Genomic DNA, 15020 nt, shown 5'->3' on the forward strand with positions numbered 1-15020 from the left:
CTACGAACGAGAATCTATGAAGAATAATTAAGTTTATTCAAATAACTTAAATTATAGTTCTACATAATATAAAATTATTGAATTTTAATGAACTTTAATTTTTTTAATAAAATGCGTGAAATTATCAGTTCGAACTCACAAACTCACTTTTACGTTCCACCTTGCTTTTTGCGTTGTGAACATCCACTATCTCTGTCTCCAGCTCCTGATAGCCAATCACCCCTAATTGATATGATCTTCAATGGTATGTTGGAGTTTTTGTATTTTCCCTCAATAAAATCTGGAAATGAAGTAAAAAATTGTGAAAGAGTGAGTCAATTCTTGAGGGTCGATTTAATATACGAACCTCTTAAACATGCAAAAGTCAGTGTTGCACTGAAATTTCTCTTTCCCCTGCCTTTAACAACGCGGCCTACGCCACTGTAATTGAGTTGCACTTCTTTGGAAATTAATTCTTTAAGAATTTTTTTAATATCAGCCGCATAATCCATCCCTTTGTTAGTTAATACACCCATAAATGCTTTCTAACAAAAAAATTCACAACGATAATGACAAAAAATTGAGAGAGGCGATTATGACATCGAAAAATATAAATGCAATCCACAAAACTCACAAGTATATCCTGTTTTTGTAAGGCCTTCTCAGGATCAGCCAAATTATCCTGATGTGTCGGATCTAGAGTTTTCTCGAAGTCCAGAAACTGTTCGAAACTCTTAATGGGGAAATCTGCGGATAGTCCTTCCCTCGGCGATGTTATAGGTTCACCTCCAGCGACATTGCAGACCATCATGGAAACCCTCAGCTCCTCGATTTTCCTATTTAGATCGTATTGAATAGATCGTTTTAGGCTGGACAAATCCTCACGATATTTGTACGTGAGAAGTTCTGTTGTGGCGTCCCAATAATCTGCGCAGAACTCTGAGAAATACAAAACAAAACAGAAATATAGCAGATAAATTAATTTTAATGTTTATCACAATATCATTAATACCTACGTTTCAGAGGGTCTTCAATGGCATTTTCTCTCAAAGTTTTGAGAACAGCTTTCAAAGCAGATTTTTTTTCTGCTTTGGTGTCACCGGACTCTGTTCTACCTAATAAACATGAGAGTTCAAGGAGTTAAAAAAAAGTACAAATAAATCTTTCACCTAGAAAGAAGTGAGGACCGATATTTACCTCGCAATGTTGTAGCTCCAGCCTCCTCCAGACTTCTCTGTTGACCACCATCTTTAGAAATTTCAGCCTCATGATCTCTCGATGATATTGCCTCCCTTTCCTCTACAATGTGCTCCAGCAGAGAAAAAGTTCGCCTTGTTATGGCTGCAGCCTGATTTTTCGATATTTTGCCAACACAGTTTGCCTCAGTCTCAGAATCTGTCGAGTCGATGTTAGACGGTTTCCTATAAAGACGTTTAATTCGTCTCTCAGCTTTGTCGTAATTTTCTGTGGAGAAAAATGAATCAACTATTTTGAATTTTTATCGAGTGTACTATTTTTTCGTGATAAGGACAGATGGGGTTTGATTCGTCGATAATCAGGCTATTTATCATGAAAAATTTCGACATAAAATGATTCGTACTAGCACTTGTTAGGAGTTCCACGCCGAATGTCTTCCACGACGATTGTGGAGGAATGAGTTCCTTCACCATTTTGCTCACGGAATGATATTCGTTTGGAGGAGGAAAAGCACACGTGCCTGTTGTCGTTCCCTCGGTCCTAGTCACCCACTGGACTTGCAAAACATGTTTTGCAAGTATTGTTTATAATTTAGAAATTGAAAAAAAATTGAAAAAAAATGTTCTAGAGTACCTATTAGAGAATTGATGGTTGAATTTTAAAAGGATCTATCTTTGATAAGTACTCTATCACATATGTAGTTTTTAATCTTTTTAAAACATGCAAACATTGTCTTGTTAGAATTTTTATATTTGTTTTGTGACGAAGGTCAATTGAAAGGAATTTTAATTATGAGTAGTTTTAAGAAGTAAGTAAGGAAGGTATAACAATAACGGGGGGTTAGCCTAAAAAAAAAGCAGTCGAATATGACGTGACATGAAAAAAAAGGCTAACTATATCTTTAAGAAAAAGGAAAAGAAAGAGGAAACAGAAATAAAAGTAGATAACCAGAGGTTAAACTAAATATGATAGAGTTGAATCTCGATAATTATAGGTGTTACGGAGGTCTGAAATTAGATCGACGATATCTGCCTGCTTTGAGGTTGTAGGCTCGTCGAGCCATACTATTTTCAATAAGCTGTTCATGTATTTTAATCTCATTTATATACGCATCATCAGAGGTGATCTACCAGAACTCTCTTCTCACACCCGTAAAATGATAAAGATCAGACTCAGGGATGCATCTTAAGTGTTTGAAGACCGCGGATTTGAAGTCATCCATGGGGCTCCTTTTATTTTTATTGTGTTTAGTGATATCAAATAATATTGATTGATTGAAAGCATCTGGGGAAAGGCCCATCTTATCATATTGAGTGAAGTATTGAGGTTTCATATTACCACATCTCGCCCTGCCAATAGCTTCCTCGACTGGGTATTCGGGCAAAGATTAGATGATTAAATTATCGATAAGTTTTAACTTATTATAATAGTTTCTTGCTAAGTATAATATAAAATTATCGATTCTGGGTATGTTGGTAGTATCGTAGAGGGTTTTATTATCGATGTAATGATAAAAATTAGTATGGAGGGAACGGTAGAGGAGAAGAGACTCTCTAAGGCAATTTCTTCCGAATCGTCTTAATCACTCCACCTGGAAGGCTCCCAAATTTCAGAGGATTTCTGAGGCATATGTTAGAAGTGGGCGAATGAGCAACAAGTAATAAATGATTTCAGCTCGTTTAGTAATATTTTTGTTATGGAAGAGGTCTCCTAAAGGTTTATAGCGGGCCCTGGCTTTCTTGATTTGAGTGTCTAGGTGTGACAGGCATCTTGTTAGGTAATAGATGTGGACACCGAAATATTTAACAGTGTTTTTGACAGGGATGTACATTAGAGACGGGGTCTTTGATTGTTATGGAAAATTTCTTGATAGAAAAGGTTTTCCGGGTTCCCAGTTTACAAGTAGGGTGTCGAGATGCCAGATGGTTCTGAATAATTCGGGCGGGAATTTATTTTTAATCAGTATAAAAATGAAGCCATTGATCCAGACCGAGTCGAATGCCTTCTCGAAATCGAGGAGAACGGCACCTACCATGCGGTTAGTGAAAACTTACTCATTAACATCGGAAAGTAACTTATGGACAGCGTGTAGGGTGAAATGGTGAACCTCTAAAACCATATTGGTTACCTTGAATGATATTGTTAATTTTTTCATATTTCGTTGTTGATGACTGCTTCATATACTTTACTAAGGGATGGGTCATGCTGATGGATCGGTAACTAGCAGGATCCGAAGAATTTTTGCCTTTTTAAAGAATAGGTAGAACGATTGCTGTTTTCCAAGATGTGAGAAAGTAATAATTATTAAGGAAGTTGTGGATTATAATGGTCGTTGTGGATTATAATGGTAATATCGAAAATTGTCTTGGGGTGTACGTGTTTTAATATGGTGGCGGGGATTTTATCAATACCGCTAGAGATTTTATTTGGGGGATATTTCACAATAATTTTAATAGTGATGGGGTCAGTAAATAGTTTTGACGGTGGGATTAGAGGGTTTTGTGGATGGATTAAATGTTTTGACAATTTTATTGTTGCTGATATCTGCGCGTAATTAATCCTCAAATGCTTGTACTGTAGAATCAACTAAATCTTTAAGCCTTATGTTATGGTTTAAATATGTGGGGGAATTAATTTTCTGGTAATAGGCGCCAAGAGTATTAACTATATCAATATCGTTTTCAATAAGGGATTCGTTGTTAATGAGAGGCAGGCGAGAGAAGTTATAGCCCGCATCTTCTAGGATTTGTTGATTATTAATATTGATTTTCATATCTAAAATAGGGGATTTATTCTTAGGTCGAAATATGATGCAGCCTGACTGGGTGTAGTTGATTTTGTTTTTGTTCTTGGTGAGATCGTTGACTTTTGAGAAATATCAGCCTCGTCCTCGGAAAGGGCGGGACGAATCTCCGAACTGGTAAATTGTCATGAGGTCGAAGCTGCATTTTTTTTGAGTGTTTTGAGCTGAGGGCTGAGGGAAGAAATTTATGTCTGCTTCCATTCAGCATTCTCATCTCGTTGATTTTTTTGTCTACTTCCTTGTCGACCCGGTATGCAGTTATGTTAATAGGAGTATTTCGTCCTCTCCTACCTGGGGTGATAATGGGGTAATGGGTTATGGTAATGGGCCATCGAGAGACTTACGTTTTTTAATTTGGCGTGAGTTGCTGGGTAGGAAGCCTCTGCCTCTGCCACAGTTCATAATAGATGAAGGATCCGGGTCGTGTTCAGAAGCCGAAGTCTACTCTTTATGGAATCCCCCTAACGGTTTCGGGCGTCCTGGCATCCCAGCAGAGATGGAAGCGCATCTTTTGGTAGAAGAAGTTACAATCCTGGCGGTTTTTGAGTGGTGACAGACGATAAAGGAAGAAGGAAAAGAGCCCAAAGGCTCTAACTTTTCTCACCCTGCTATCCCCTTTTCAGAGGAAGAGGGCGAAAATTAGTTCTTCTATAACAAAAAGGAAAAAGAAAAAATGAATTGCTCAAGTCGTGATAGGCAAGAACGGTGCGTAGAAGCGTCACTGTATGCATGCCACGCGCAGACCGAGCTACCGACGTCGGTCAATGCTAAAATACCCCGGAGTTAATAAATAAGATATAAATTAAGAAATTGGTAAAGTAAGAATAAAATTAGTTCCTTAAGATAACTCAGGCCTCAACCTGCGTTATCTTATAACCTGCGTTATCCTTATATTATAGTTTAGGAGTGGTTCCCAACAGGAGAAAATAAGGAGCCCCGAAATGGAGAGCGACGACACCGCATTTGAATTAAAGAGAGAGCTAGAATGACTTCATTAAATTTTTTCCCGAATTCTGGAAGTGTAAATTGTAGAAGATAGTGTAGGACAAAATCCAATGAAAATCCCATCATTGCTGGCGTCCCCAGTGTCGCGATGTATGCAATCATTGGAAAAAGCAGGAAAACTGAAATTGATTAAATTTCACTTACATTGATCTAAGCAATCCTTAGTAAAACTAATACGTTAAATATCTCAGAAGCTAGGGAAAATTATGGGGAGAATCATAAAGGGAATATTTTTGGGACTGATAATAAATCGAATCAATATTCTGTACAATTGGAGAATTAAGTTCACAAAACTCCGTGTATTTTGTTGAGTTATTTTCCTTTGTGAATGGACCATATCAATTCACTGATACGCATTTCTCGAAATCGCATATTATAATTATAGGTCCGAACAGTATACGTTATGTATAATAGGTTATGTTGGATAAATGATACGGATTTGTTTCTTGAATTGAAACTAGTTATTTGGTTTTCTGACCTTCAAAATCCACTGGATAATGAATATTAATACTGTAAGCCGTAACAAATGATTGAAGTGACGAGATCTGATTATTGAAAGTATTGAGAGCTGAGAAAAACGTCAATATTCAGTGTCAAAAGACACCCGCAGTGAAATATCCGCATTGTATGTGATTGAGGCCCACAGGACCGTGGTAGCGGCATTTTGCAGAGGGCAAATAATTTTGAAAAAGGTTAGTATAAAGAGAGGAACCTAGTTGCCACATCATAGTTTATTAAAAAAAGTATTTTAAATTGCCCTTTGGTATAAAAATAAAATTCTGACATGAATGTATCACTCTTTTGAAAGAGAAAAGTACTTCATTATTTTTCCGATACAATAAGTATTTATCCAGTTACGATTTTATAAACAAAATTGCTTACACCCAGACACCTCCAATTTTGTATGTTGCATAAATTCGAAAAACAATTTGGTTTTCTATTTCTACGCGTTTTAAGATATCTGGAGGGGCTTTCTATCATATTCTTAATTTAAATTAAAATCGAAACACATATTTTTTTTATTGAAATAGAATGGAATGCCTCTTAACGGAAACAGAAGAAAAGAAAATTCGAAACGTATCAATGATTGAAACAGTTATGATTAATTGCAATTTATAATTTTAGCTGTTTAATTTCCACTGAAATGTATTAACTTAGTTTGAAACCATCCAATCATGTTATGACACTCAATAGCTCGAAAAATTTAGCAAGATGAAATATGATAGATGACAGACCTTTGAATTTACCTAACTTGGCAAGAGAAGATGTTACGTGCTTCATTTTCCTTTGAATATACTTAGAACCTCCATCAAATAGTTTGGAATTCCTCTGGGATATCGGGCCGAATCTTAAATGACTAAAAGCCTGTGAAAGTATAAATAGAATTGTTGCAAAAATTCAACTTTATGAATTTGCCTTTTAGAGTATTTTGTCTAATAACGACCGTTCCGTTATGTCAGATTTTGGTCGACTGGGTGATTATTAAATATTTAGGTATACAGAATTAGCGTGAAACTTGCCAGCGTAACTAGATTATGCCGACCTATTAATGACACACAAACAATCGAGATACGGGATAACGTATCGGCCAAGTAAAAATTTCATCTTCATCCAACAAATGAGGCCGAGACCGACCGTGTATCTATACACGACGCAACTAGCCCTTTCACTACTTGCAAATCGTATTCAATCCATAAAATACAAACGTCGCAAGTTACATGAAATCTGGGCATAGTTACATCATATAAATTGCCTTCAAGCTTTTCATTGATATACGGATTCCCTTGTTTCGATTAATATTTGAAAATCAAACGAACTTACCTGTAAGTGAAGTTCGACTATAATTATATGAAGTCTCGTTCGAAGGGATTACAAAAGGAAATAACTAGTAGTACCGCCGCTTATGCCAGGTTGAGTCACAAATTTCAGAGAGCCATTCGAAAAAGGCGCGCCCGGAGCGTCTCCTGGCGCCCCCGTGGATGCTATACTATTCATAATTTTTAGAGATAATAATGGAAAAATAAAAAATAAAAATCGATTTTGGGAGGGTCATTTTTTGGGTGGGTTGTAATCCCTTCTAACGAGACTTCATATAATTATAATCGAACTTCACTTACAGGTAAGTTCGTTTGATTTTCAATTATATTTCAGTCTCGTTCTCGGGATTACAAAAGGAAATAACTAGTAGAAGTTCAGAGTACGATTTTTTTTTTTTTTTTATATAACTTCTTATTTATTCGAAAAAACTTTTAAATACATTATATTTATACTATAAATATATAAAGTATTTTATGTTAAGAATTTCAAAACAAAACAAAACTTGAAATTCCTTGGCCGGTGCGCACGGGTCTATCGTAAAATTTTGCAAAAACCCTCGATTTATCCGACCAGGATGCTGTTTCGTGGATGAGACTTATGTCAACACCTTTTAATTTTGCTGTTGAGGTGGAAGCATGCCTCGTACTATGTGCTGTGAACTTATGGTCTATACCCGCCTGATTGAGACTACTTTTTATCCACCTGCCAATGGTCTGGGACGTTGCAGGTGTGTGAGGTTTATTTAAGGTTAGGAATAAAGTCTCTTCATCACCTCGTAACTCTTTGGTTATCATTAAATAATGAATGAAGGATCTAGCTACGCATGCTTTCCTTCTCTCAGTAAAGAACGGTAGAAAGAATCTAGGTTGGGGAGCTCCTGGTTTGGAAGTTTTGATAATATCTGTTATATCTATCTGGACCCCTGAATCTAGTATCTTAATATTTTTTAATTTTATGAGGGAAAGAGTCTGGACTCTGTGAGCAGTGGCTAGTGCTAGCAAGAGAACAAGTTTATAAGTTGACTGCTTAAGGTTTAGGGATTCCAGTGGATCTAACGATTCAGTCCATTTTAAGGCGATTTCTACACCCCAAATGCATTGATATTTGGGTTTAGTTGGCTTTAATCTAAAGACTCCTTTGAAAAAATGAGAAAACATGGGGTCCTTCATAAAATTTTTCTCACAAATAAATGTAATAGCCGCTCTTTCACTATTCAAGGAACCGTATGAACCGCCCGAATTAAAACGAGCAGTAAAAAATTTCAACAAGGAATTTTTGTCGAAGTCCAGAGGGTCCAGCATTGATGAGTGGCAGAAAATCCACCAGTTCTTCAATCCAGAGTTGTATTGGCGTATCGTTGAATCCGCCAGGGAAGAAATCATAATTTGAGCTGTGTCCTCTTGAAGGCCTCGTTTCAGGTACGATGTCCGCATAATTTCCCGGAGACCAGGGAAAGTTGGTGGGCTAGTGGATGTATTATGGACCTGCATGGAGATAATAATAGATCAGTTGATGGATTAAAGATTATCGGATCTTCGCACAGCATGTTCATGAAGACTGGGTACCACGGTTGAGATGGCCAAAGTGGTACCACTACTATTCCAGAGGCTTTGTCGTCCTTTATTTTCCGAAGCATTTTGAGAATTACGGAAAAAGGTGGAAATGCGTAAAAACGAAGGTTTCTCCAATTGACAGTGAAAGCATCCACCTTCCAAGCCTCTGGGTCACGTCTCCAAGAACAGAATTTTTCAACTTTAGTGTTAATTGTTGAGGCAAATAAGTCCACCTCAGGATAACCCCAACGTTTAACTACTTTTCTATAGGCAACGTCAGATAATTCCCATTCCATGTCAATATTCGTCGAACGAGATTCTCTATCTGCATCAATGTTGTCTCGAGAAGCGATGTATTCTGCATCAAGCCAGATACGTTTCCCTTCACACCATTGCCAAATATTCCTGGCTAAACGATTCAGTTCAGGGTATTGAATCCCTCCCATGCGTCTTATATATGCAAGGGCTGTGGTATTATCCACTCTAATTAAAATTTCACAATCAGCGTACTCTGATGCAAAGGAACGAACGGCATGGAAAGCTGCGATTAATTCGAGATAATTAATATGTAATTTCCGTTGTGAGGCCGTCCAAAAACCATTGGTGTAAGATCCTTCACAACTAGCTCCCCACCCGGTGAGGGAAGCATCAGAGAAAATTTCCTTTTCGTACTGTAATTTTCTTATTTTGAACGAGGCAGAGGGAATTGTATCCCTCCACCAAGAAAGATCGCCTCGTGCAAGGTTCGACAACGTCATTTTTTGTTCGAAGTCTTGATCGTTAATTAACAAGGACAAAAATTTTTCTCTCTCAAGAATTTTTGTGTATCGGAAACCATAAGGAACGGCAGGACAGGCTGCAATTAATGAGCCAATCAAACTTGCAATTTCTCTGATTACATAAGAATCTTGAGCTAAACATGTCTGAATCGACTGTGTCAATTGCAATTTCTTGGCAAGGGGCAATTCAATTGTCATCTTTTGTGAGTTAATCAACATTCCCAAGAATTTGCATTGGTTACTTGGCTCTTGCATGCTCTTTTCGCCTAGAGCCTAGAGATTTTAATAAATTTTTAGTCTTCTCAACATTGATTTGACAATCTTTATAAGTCGCACCTATGCAGAGGACGTCATCTAAATAAATTGTGGACAAAAACCCCTGTTTCCTTAAGAAACCGACTACTGATTTCATTATTTTAGTAAAGACGAACGGACTCGAGCTTAAGCCAAAGGGCAGGCAAGTAAACTCGAAGAGTTTGTCACCAAAACTGAATCTCAAGAATTTTCTGCTTTCCTCGTGAATATTAACCAGAAAATAAGCATCTTTGAGGTCCAAAGTGCACATGTAATTATCTTTAGAGATTAGTTTCACAGCTGTTCGTAGGTCTTCAAGTTTAAAATGAGGGGTTTTAATCGATTTATTCAAAGTTTTTAAATTGAAAATAAATCGTTTAGAACCATTGGGTTTTGGAATCAAAAAATAGGGGGAAACAAATTGATTTTGAACCGGAAAACATTGTTGGATAGCCCAACAACGTTTTAACTTTTCGATTTCCATTTTCAAATTCTCTTGATCTTCCAAAGAAAATTTATTTCCTTGAAAACTCTGCGTTTGAACGAATGGTTTAAAAAAGGAAATTTTATAACCCTTGATACAGTCTAAGACAAATTTGTCTTTTGTAATCGATAGCCAGGTTTTTTGAAAATGTTGTAAACGTCCTGCTGTTCTTACCTGCAGATCTATTGTTTTTCGTGGGGTGCTGATTGATTTTTGGGGGATTGTCGAGGTTTCCCTGGGGGCTTCGAGAACTTGGAGCCAAATTGGGGCTGTCTGTAGCCCTGATTCAGTGTTCTCGATCTCTGAGCAGGGCGATTCCAGTTTACCGAACGTGCATTCTGTTTGAAAGGGGCCTTCAGGTCTTAAGGCCATATACTTTTTTACAATAGTGCAGAACTCTCCAGTGAGAGAAAATGGTCGAGTGGTATAGTTTTTGGTTTTGACCAGAGAGAAGCTGAGACAGGTGTTGTGATCTTGTATATGAGCGGGAGTCAACTTGTAAAGCTCAATTCTTCTACATAATCCATGAATACCCAGAATTACCGCCACCTATAAGTAAAATTTTATTCTTCACCATTTTCGCATAGGATCACGCACAATCAAATATTGTTATTATTCACAAACTCATCTCTTTTTATTTATAAAAAAAAATTACGTACCTTTATTGCAAGATAAGTTCGGTCGGGTGCTTCTTCCAGGAATCTAGCTATTTGTTCATTAGTAAAAATTTGAGATTTTTTGGTAACATGATCAGACTGTTTCGAATGAGCACTCAAGAAAATAGAGATTTTCTTATATTCGGCAATGTTTATGGAATCATATTGGAGGAGAGTTTTTTTTAACATAGAGTAGATTGCCCAGAGTGATGATGGAGCCTTTCCAGGCTTATTTTTTTGTTCTTGAGGGATACCGTTTCGTCTTTTCAGCATATTGAAGTATCCCAATAGCACTGTCTCGTTAATTTTTTTTATTTTTTTCTCTTTGAGAAAATTTTTGAAGTTTCGGTAGGTTCGATCGTAGATAGGTCGGGATGTCGCAGGGATAAAAGTAGATTGAGCCTCGTTTGCATTGTCTTGAACGTCTTGAGGAATAAAATCTTCACCTTCGGAGGTGTCGTCAGCTTCTGAGATTTTTTGATAATCCAGAGAGGACACATTCGCTGATGCAATCGAAGTTGAGGTCTCCCCATCACCTGATGGACTAAACAAATCTGGCGAATTCATTTCTTCGTCACTTTCATAACTGGCGGGAATAATTACGTTCATTTTGTGACTTTCTCCTCCAATTTTTCAAGAGCCGATATTCAATTAAACAACACCCAAATTGACGTCCCGATTCCTTATAACTCTCACAAACAAATGATACTAATGATGGCCCGATTTTCATGAAGGCGATAGACTCACTTCATGGTAGACTTCCGTGAGTTGCATATCTAATGAATGTATGATTTTTCGGTGCTAGGACCGGTAAGTCTCACTTACCATGTCTCGTTTCACTTTATGAAACCGTCCTGATAAATGCGATTTACCCCCCCTACAGAGAGCCCCAGTAAACGCTACTTATCGGGCCTCAGTGACGAAAATTAGATTTGCGTTTCGTTCGAAAATTATATGCAGTTCTTGACGTATTCATGTATGTAATTACACCTGTTACTGAAGTCAATTTTGCAGGTTAATTGCAGTATGAATTTCCAGATTTTGAATGAAAAAAAAATTAATTCAAACCAATGGATACATAAATGTAGCAAGGAGTTTTTTCTACTTATTGAAAAATATTGTGTATTATGTACAAAAAATATACTTGAAATGAAGTTAAAACGTGATGTCGGTAATAAAAATTTGAAAAACGTGAAAATAATTTTTTACTTATAGTGAAAAAATTCGTGAAATCTGTCCAAATAACACAAACTGGCGTTTTTGTAAAAAAAACTGTGCCAACTAAAAGTCTCGCTTAATTGATTCCATAAAAACCCGTCTTTGGCCAAAATGACATTTCTAGAAATTAAAAAAAATTTGGAAAATGTACAAGAAAACGTCAAGAAAAGTGATCCGACTCGGTTGAAAGAATTCAATAATGAAAATAAAAAAATCAGTAGAAGCAGGATCAACTTATTTGGCGCGGTTTTATTCACAGGATAATGCTAAAATGAAATTTGATTACCCAGGTAGGAATTCCAAGCTCCAACAACTGGTCCAAGCTTGGCTCAACCTAGACTTGCCTAGGCTTTGGCAACCAAGCTTGGGCCATATTTCACCCAATGGTTAAGCCAGGCTTCAGCCAATGTTGAAACATGAGCTTTGGTTACCAGGCACGGGTCAGAAATGGGCCAAGACTGGCTACCAAGGGTTGGTCAGCAAGGGACGGCCAGCCTTCGCCCCAGCTTGGTGGCCAATGACTCGCCGGGACTGACAGACGTTCCTGGGACGACAACTCCTGGTCCACGTTCGGTTTGCCCTTTTTCGATCAAGCATCGGGTAGGACGATCTTTATCCAACATTGGACCGACCATGGAAGCCAAGGCTCAACCCAGGCAGGAATTGACAATTGGCCCAAGCTTGAATGATGGGCGGCCCAACCCTTGCAGATACGTGGAGGGGGGAGGGCATCTGAATAATCAATTATGGAAATAATTGGTAACTAGTGAGATAGAAGTTAATAGGGATTATATTTTGAAACTTCCTGGAGTCTATATATGGATGATTTAGGTTTATTAGTACCAATAGCGCATTAGACTAGCGGTTAGCGCGCAGGACTAGAGATTTGGGGGTCGTCGGTTCGATCCCCGGTTAGGGTAATATTTTAAGTTAACAAATGAGCGATTCCCGGTGGAAAATAAGTTGGGAGTGAGTAATTAGACACTAATCAACTGCAAAAATGCTTGAATGAACATTATTTTTATTTTTTTATCAATTTAAATAAATAAATATAAGGCATGGCTAAGGTCTGGCAACCAAGCTAGTCTCAAGTCTGGTGGCCAAGGGAGGCCCGCACGTTATCATCCCAAAGCTCAACCAGGCTTGAGCCAGCCTTGGATGCCAATCTCGGGCCTTGTTTAGCCGGGGTTGGGCCGCCCATCACCCAAGCTTGGGCCAATTGTCAATTCCTGCCTGGGTAATATTAATAATATAATAGTTTTTGTTATTTGGTTATGTATTTAAGAGACTGTGTAGGTATGCAGAAGGTAGACTCAAATCGGGCTCTGACGTGTAATCGTCATAATCATTGTAACGAGTCAGATGACATTATTCAAGTAATAAACAATAAAATCCATGGGAGGAAACTTCAATCATTCAAAAAATTCAAGTTCCTGAATTATTAAAATTTTTTATCGACTGATCTTATTTCCTCGTATAACAAATGCATATTTTTTTTGATAATTCCTTTTTTTAAATTTTCTTTGATTCTCACGTCCATCAATTATATTTCTTGAATAAATAATTGCGGGACCATTGGAACACGGCATTATGGAATTTGATCCTCACTTCTGAAATTTAATTTTTACTAGAGGGAGAAAATAGAAAAATTGAAAGTTGCAATGAAGGAAGTTAATATATTGTGAAAATTGTTTTGAGCAATTACCGTTACTGTCCCAGTTGATACATGATGAAGGATAACTCGTTAGGAAATTACTTGGAATTTAATTTTGATTTTTTGGAGGAAAAAATTACTGAAAATTTTAGAAGTTATTCCCCGTGTCTTCGGAACAGAAAAAGACTGAAAAATAAGAAAACAACCTAGCATTTGATTAAATTTGAACAGGAATAAATGAGAACCTCAGTGTCTCAATGCGCATACGGTCACAAACGATATGAAAACGTGTGAGTTAAAGTTGACTCGCGTAGGGCAACGTCAATTCAATTCATTTCAATATGATCAATAGTAGTAAGTATTTCAACAAACATATGTGAAGATTTCCGTTTTTACTGTTTTCTCAAGTTTCATTTTCATCCCTTTTTTTTATGACAATATTGGAGCCGTTTTTTTTTACTTTTTCGTCACTGAGGCCCGATAAGTAGCGTTTACTGGGGCTCTCTGTAGGGGGGGTAAATCGCATTTATCAGGACGGTTTCATAAAGTGAAACGAGACATGGTAAGTGAGACTTACCGGTCCTAGCACCGAAAAATCATACATTCATTAGATATGCAACTCACGGAAGTCTACCATGAAGTGAGTCGTTATGTCTATCGCCTTCATGAAAATCGGGCCATCATTAGTATCATTTGTTTGTGAGAGTTATGAGGAATCGGGACGTCAATTTGGGTATTGTTTAATTGAATATCGGCTCTTGAAAAATTGGAGGAGAAAGTCACAAAATGAACGTAATTATTCCCGCCAGTTATGAAAGTGACGAAGAAATGAATTCGCCAGATTTGTTTAGTCCATCAGGTGATGTGGAGACCTCAACTTCGATTGCATCAGCGAATGTGTCCTCTCTGGATTATCAAAAAATCTCAGAAGCTGACGACACCTCCGAAGGTGAAGATTTTATTCCTCAAGACGTTCAAGACAATGCAAACGAGGCTCAATCTACTTTTATCCCTGCGACATCCCGACCTATCTACGATCGAACCTACCGAAACTTCAAAAATTTTCTCAAAGAGAAAAAAATAAAAAAAATTAACGAGACAGTGCTATTGGGATACTTCAATATGCTGAAAAGACCAAACGGTATCCCTCAAGAACAAAAAAATAAGCCTGGAAAGGCTCCATCATCACTCTGGGCAATCTACTCTATGTTAAAAAAAACTCTCCTCCAATATGATTCCATAAACATTGCCGAATATAAGAAAATCTCTATTTTCTTGAGTGCTCATTCCATGAATTCGAGAATTCGATTCTTATCATGGATAAGAAGTCTGAGTCCGTTAGTTTAAACGTTCCTCTAGTTCTAAGTGTTACCTATTACCTTATCATTGTTCCAAAGAAGTTATTTTTTTATACTTTAAGCTAAAAAAGTATTGTGATTTAATATTTTTTCAACAACCAAAGCATTATTATAGTTTATATTTATAAATTGAGCTTATTTTTACTTTCACAATGGGGGGGGGCGTTGCCCCCCCCCAACCCCCCCACCGGGGGCTGCGCCCCCTGGACCCTGCTTCTGCGC

At 37.4% G+C, this 15020-nt stretch overlaps 2 protein-coding genes across 5 annotated transcripts in view; one reads left to right on the forward strand and one right to left on the reverse strand.

Moving 5' to 3' along the window:
• Window positions 1-15020, forward strand: part of LOC105270713 (acyl-CoA desaturase) — a 316759-nt gene that overhangs the window by 19773 nt on the left and 281966 nt on the right. The window lies entirely within an intron of this gene.
• On the reverse strand, window positions 150-1649 carry LOC105270717 (uncharacterized). Its single transcript, XM_011311835.1, has 6 exons — window positions 1580-1649; window positions 1177-1443; window positions 996-1094; window positions 614-918; window positions 347-524; window positions 150-280 (listed from the first exon to the last, which is right to left on the reverse strand). The coding sequence occupies exons 1-6, from the start codon at window positions 1647-1649 to the stop codon at window positions 150-152; spliced, it is 1050 nt and encodes a 349-aa protein (XP_011310137.1).

This window comes from Fopius arisanus, unplaced genomic scaffold (genome assembly GCF_000806365.1).
Source record: "Fopius arisanus strain USDA-PBARC FA_bdor unplaced genomic scaffold, ASM80636v1 scaffold00093, whole genome shotgun sequence".
In the NCBI taxonomy this organism is placed as follows: Eukaryota; Metazoa; Arthropoda; class Insecta; order Hymenoptera; family Braconidae; genus Fopius; species Fopius arisanus.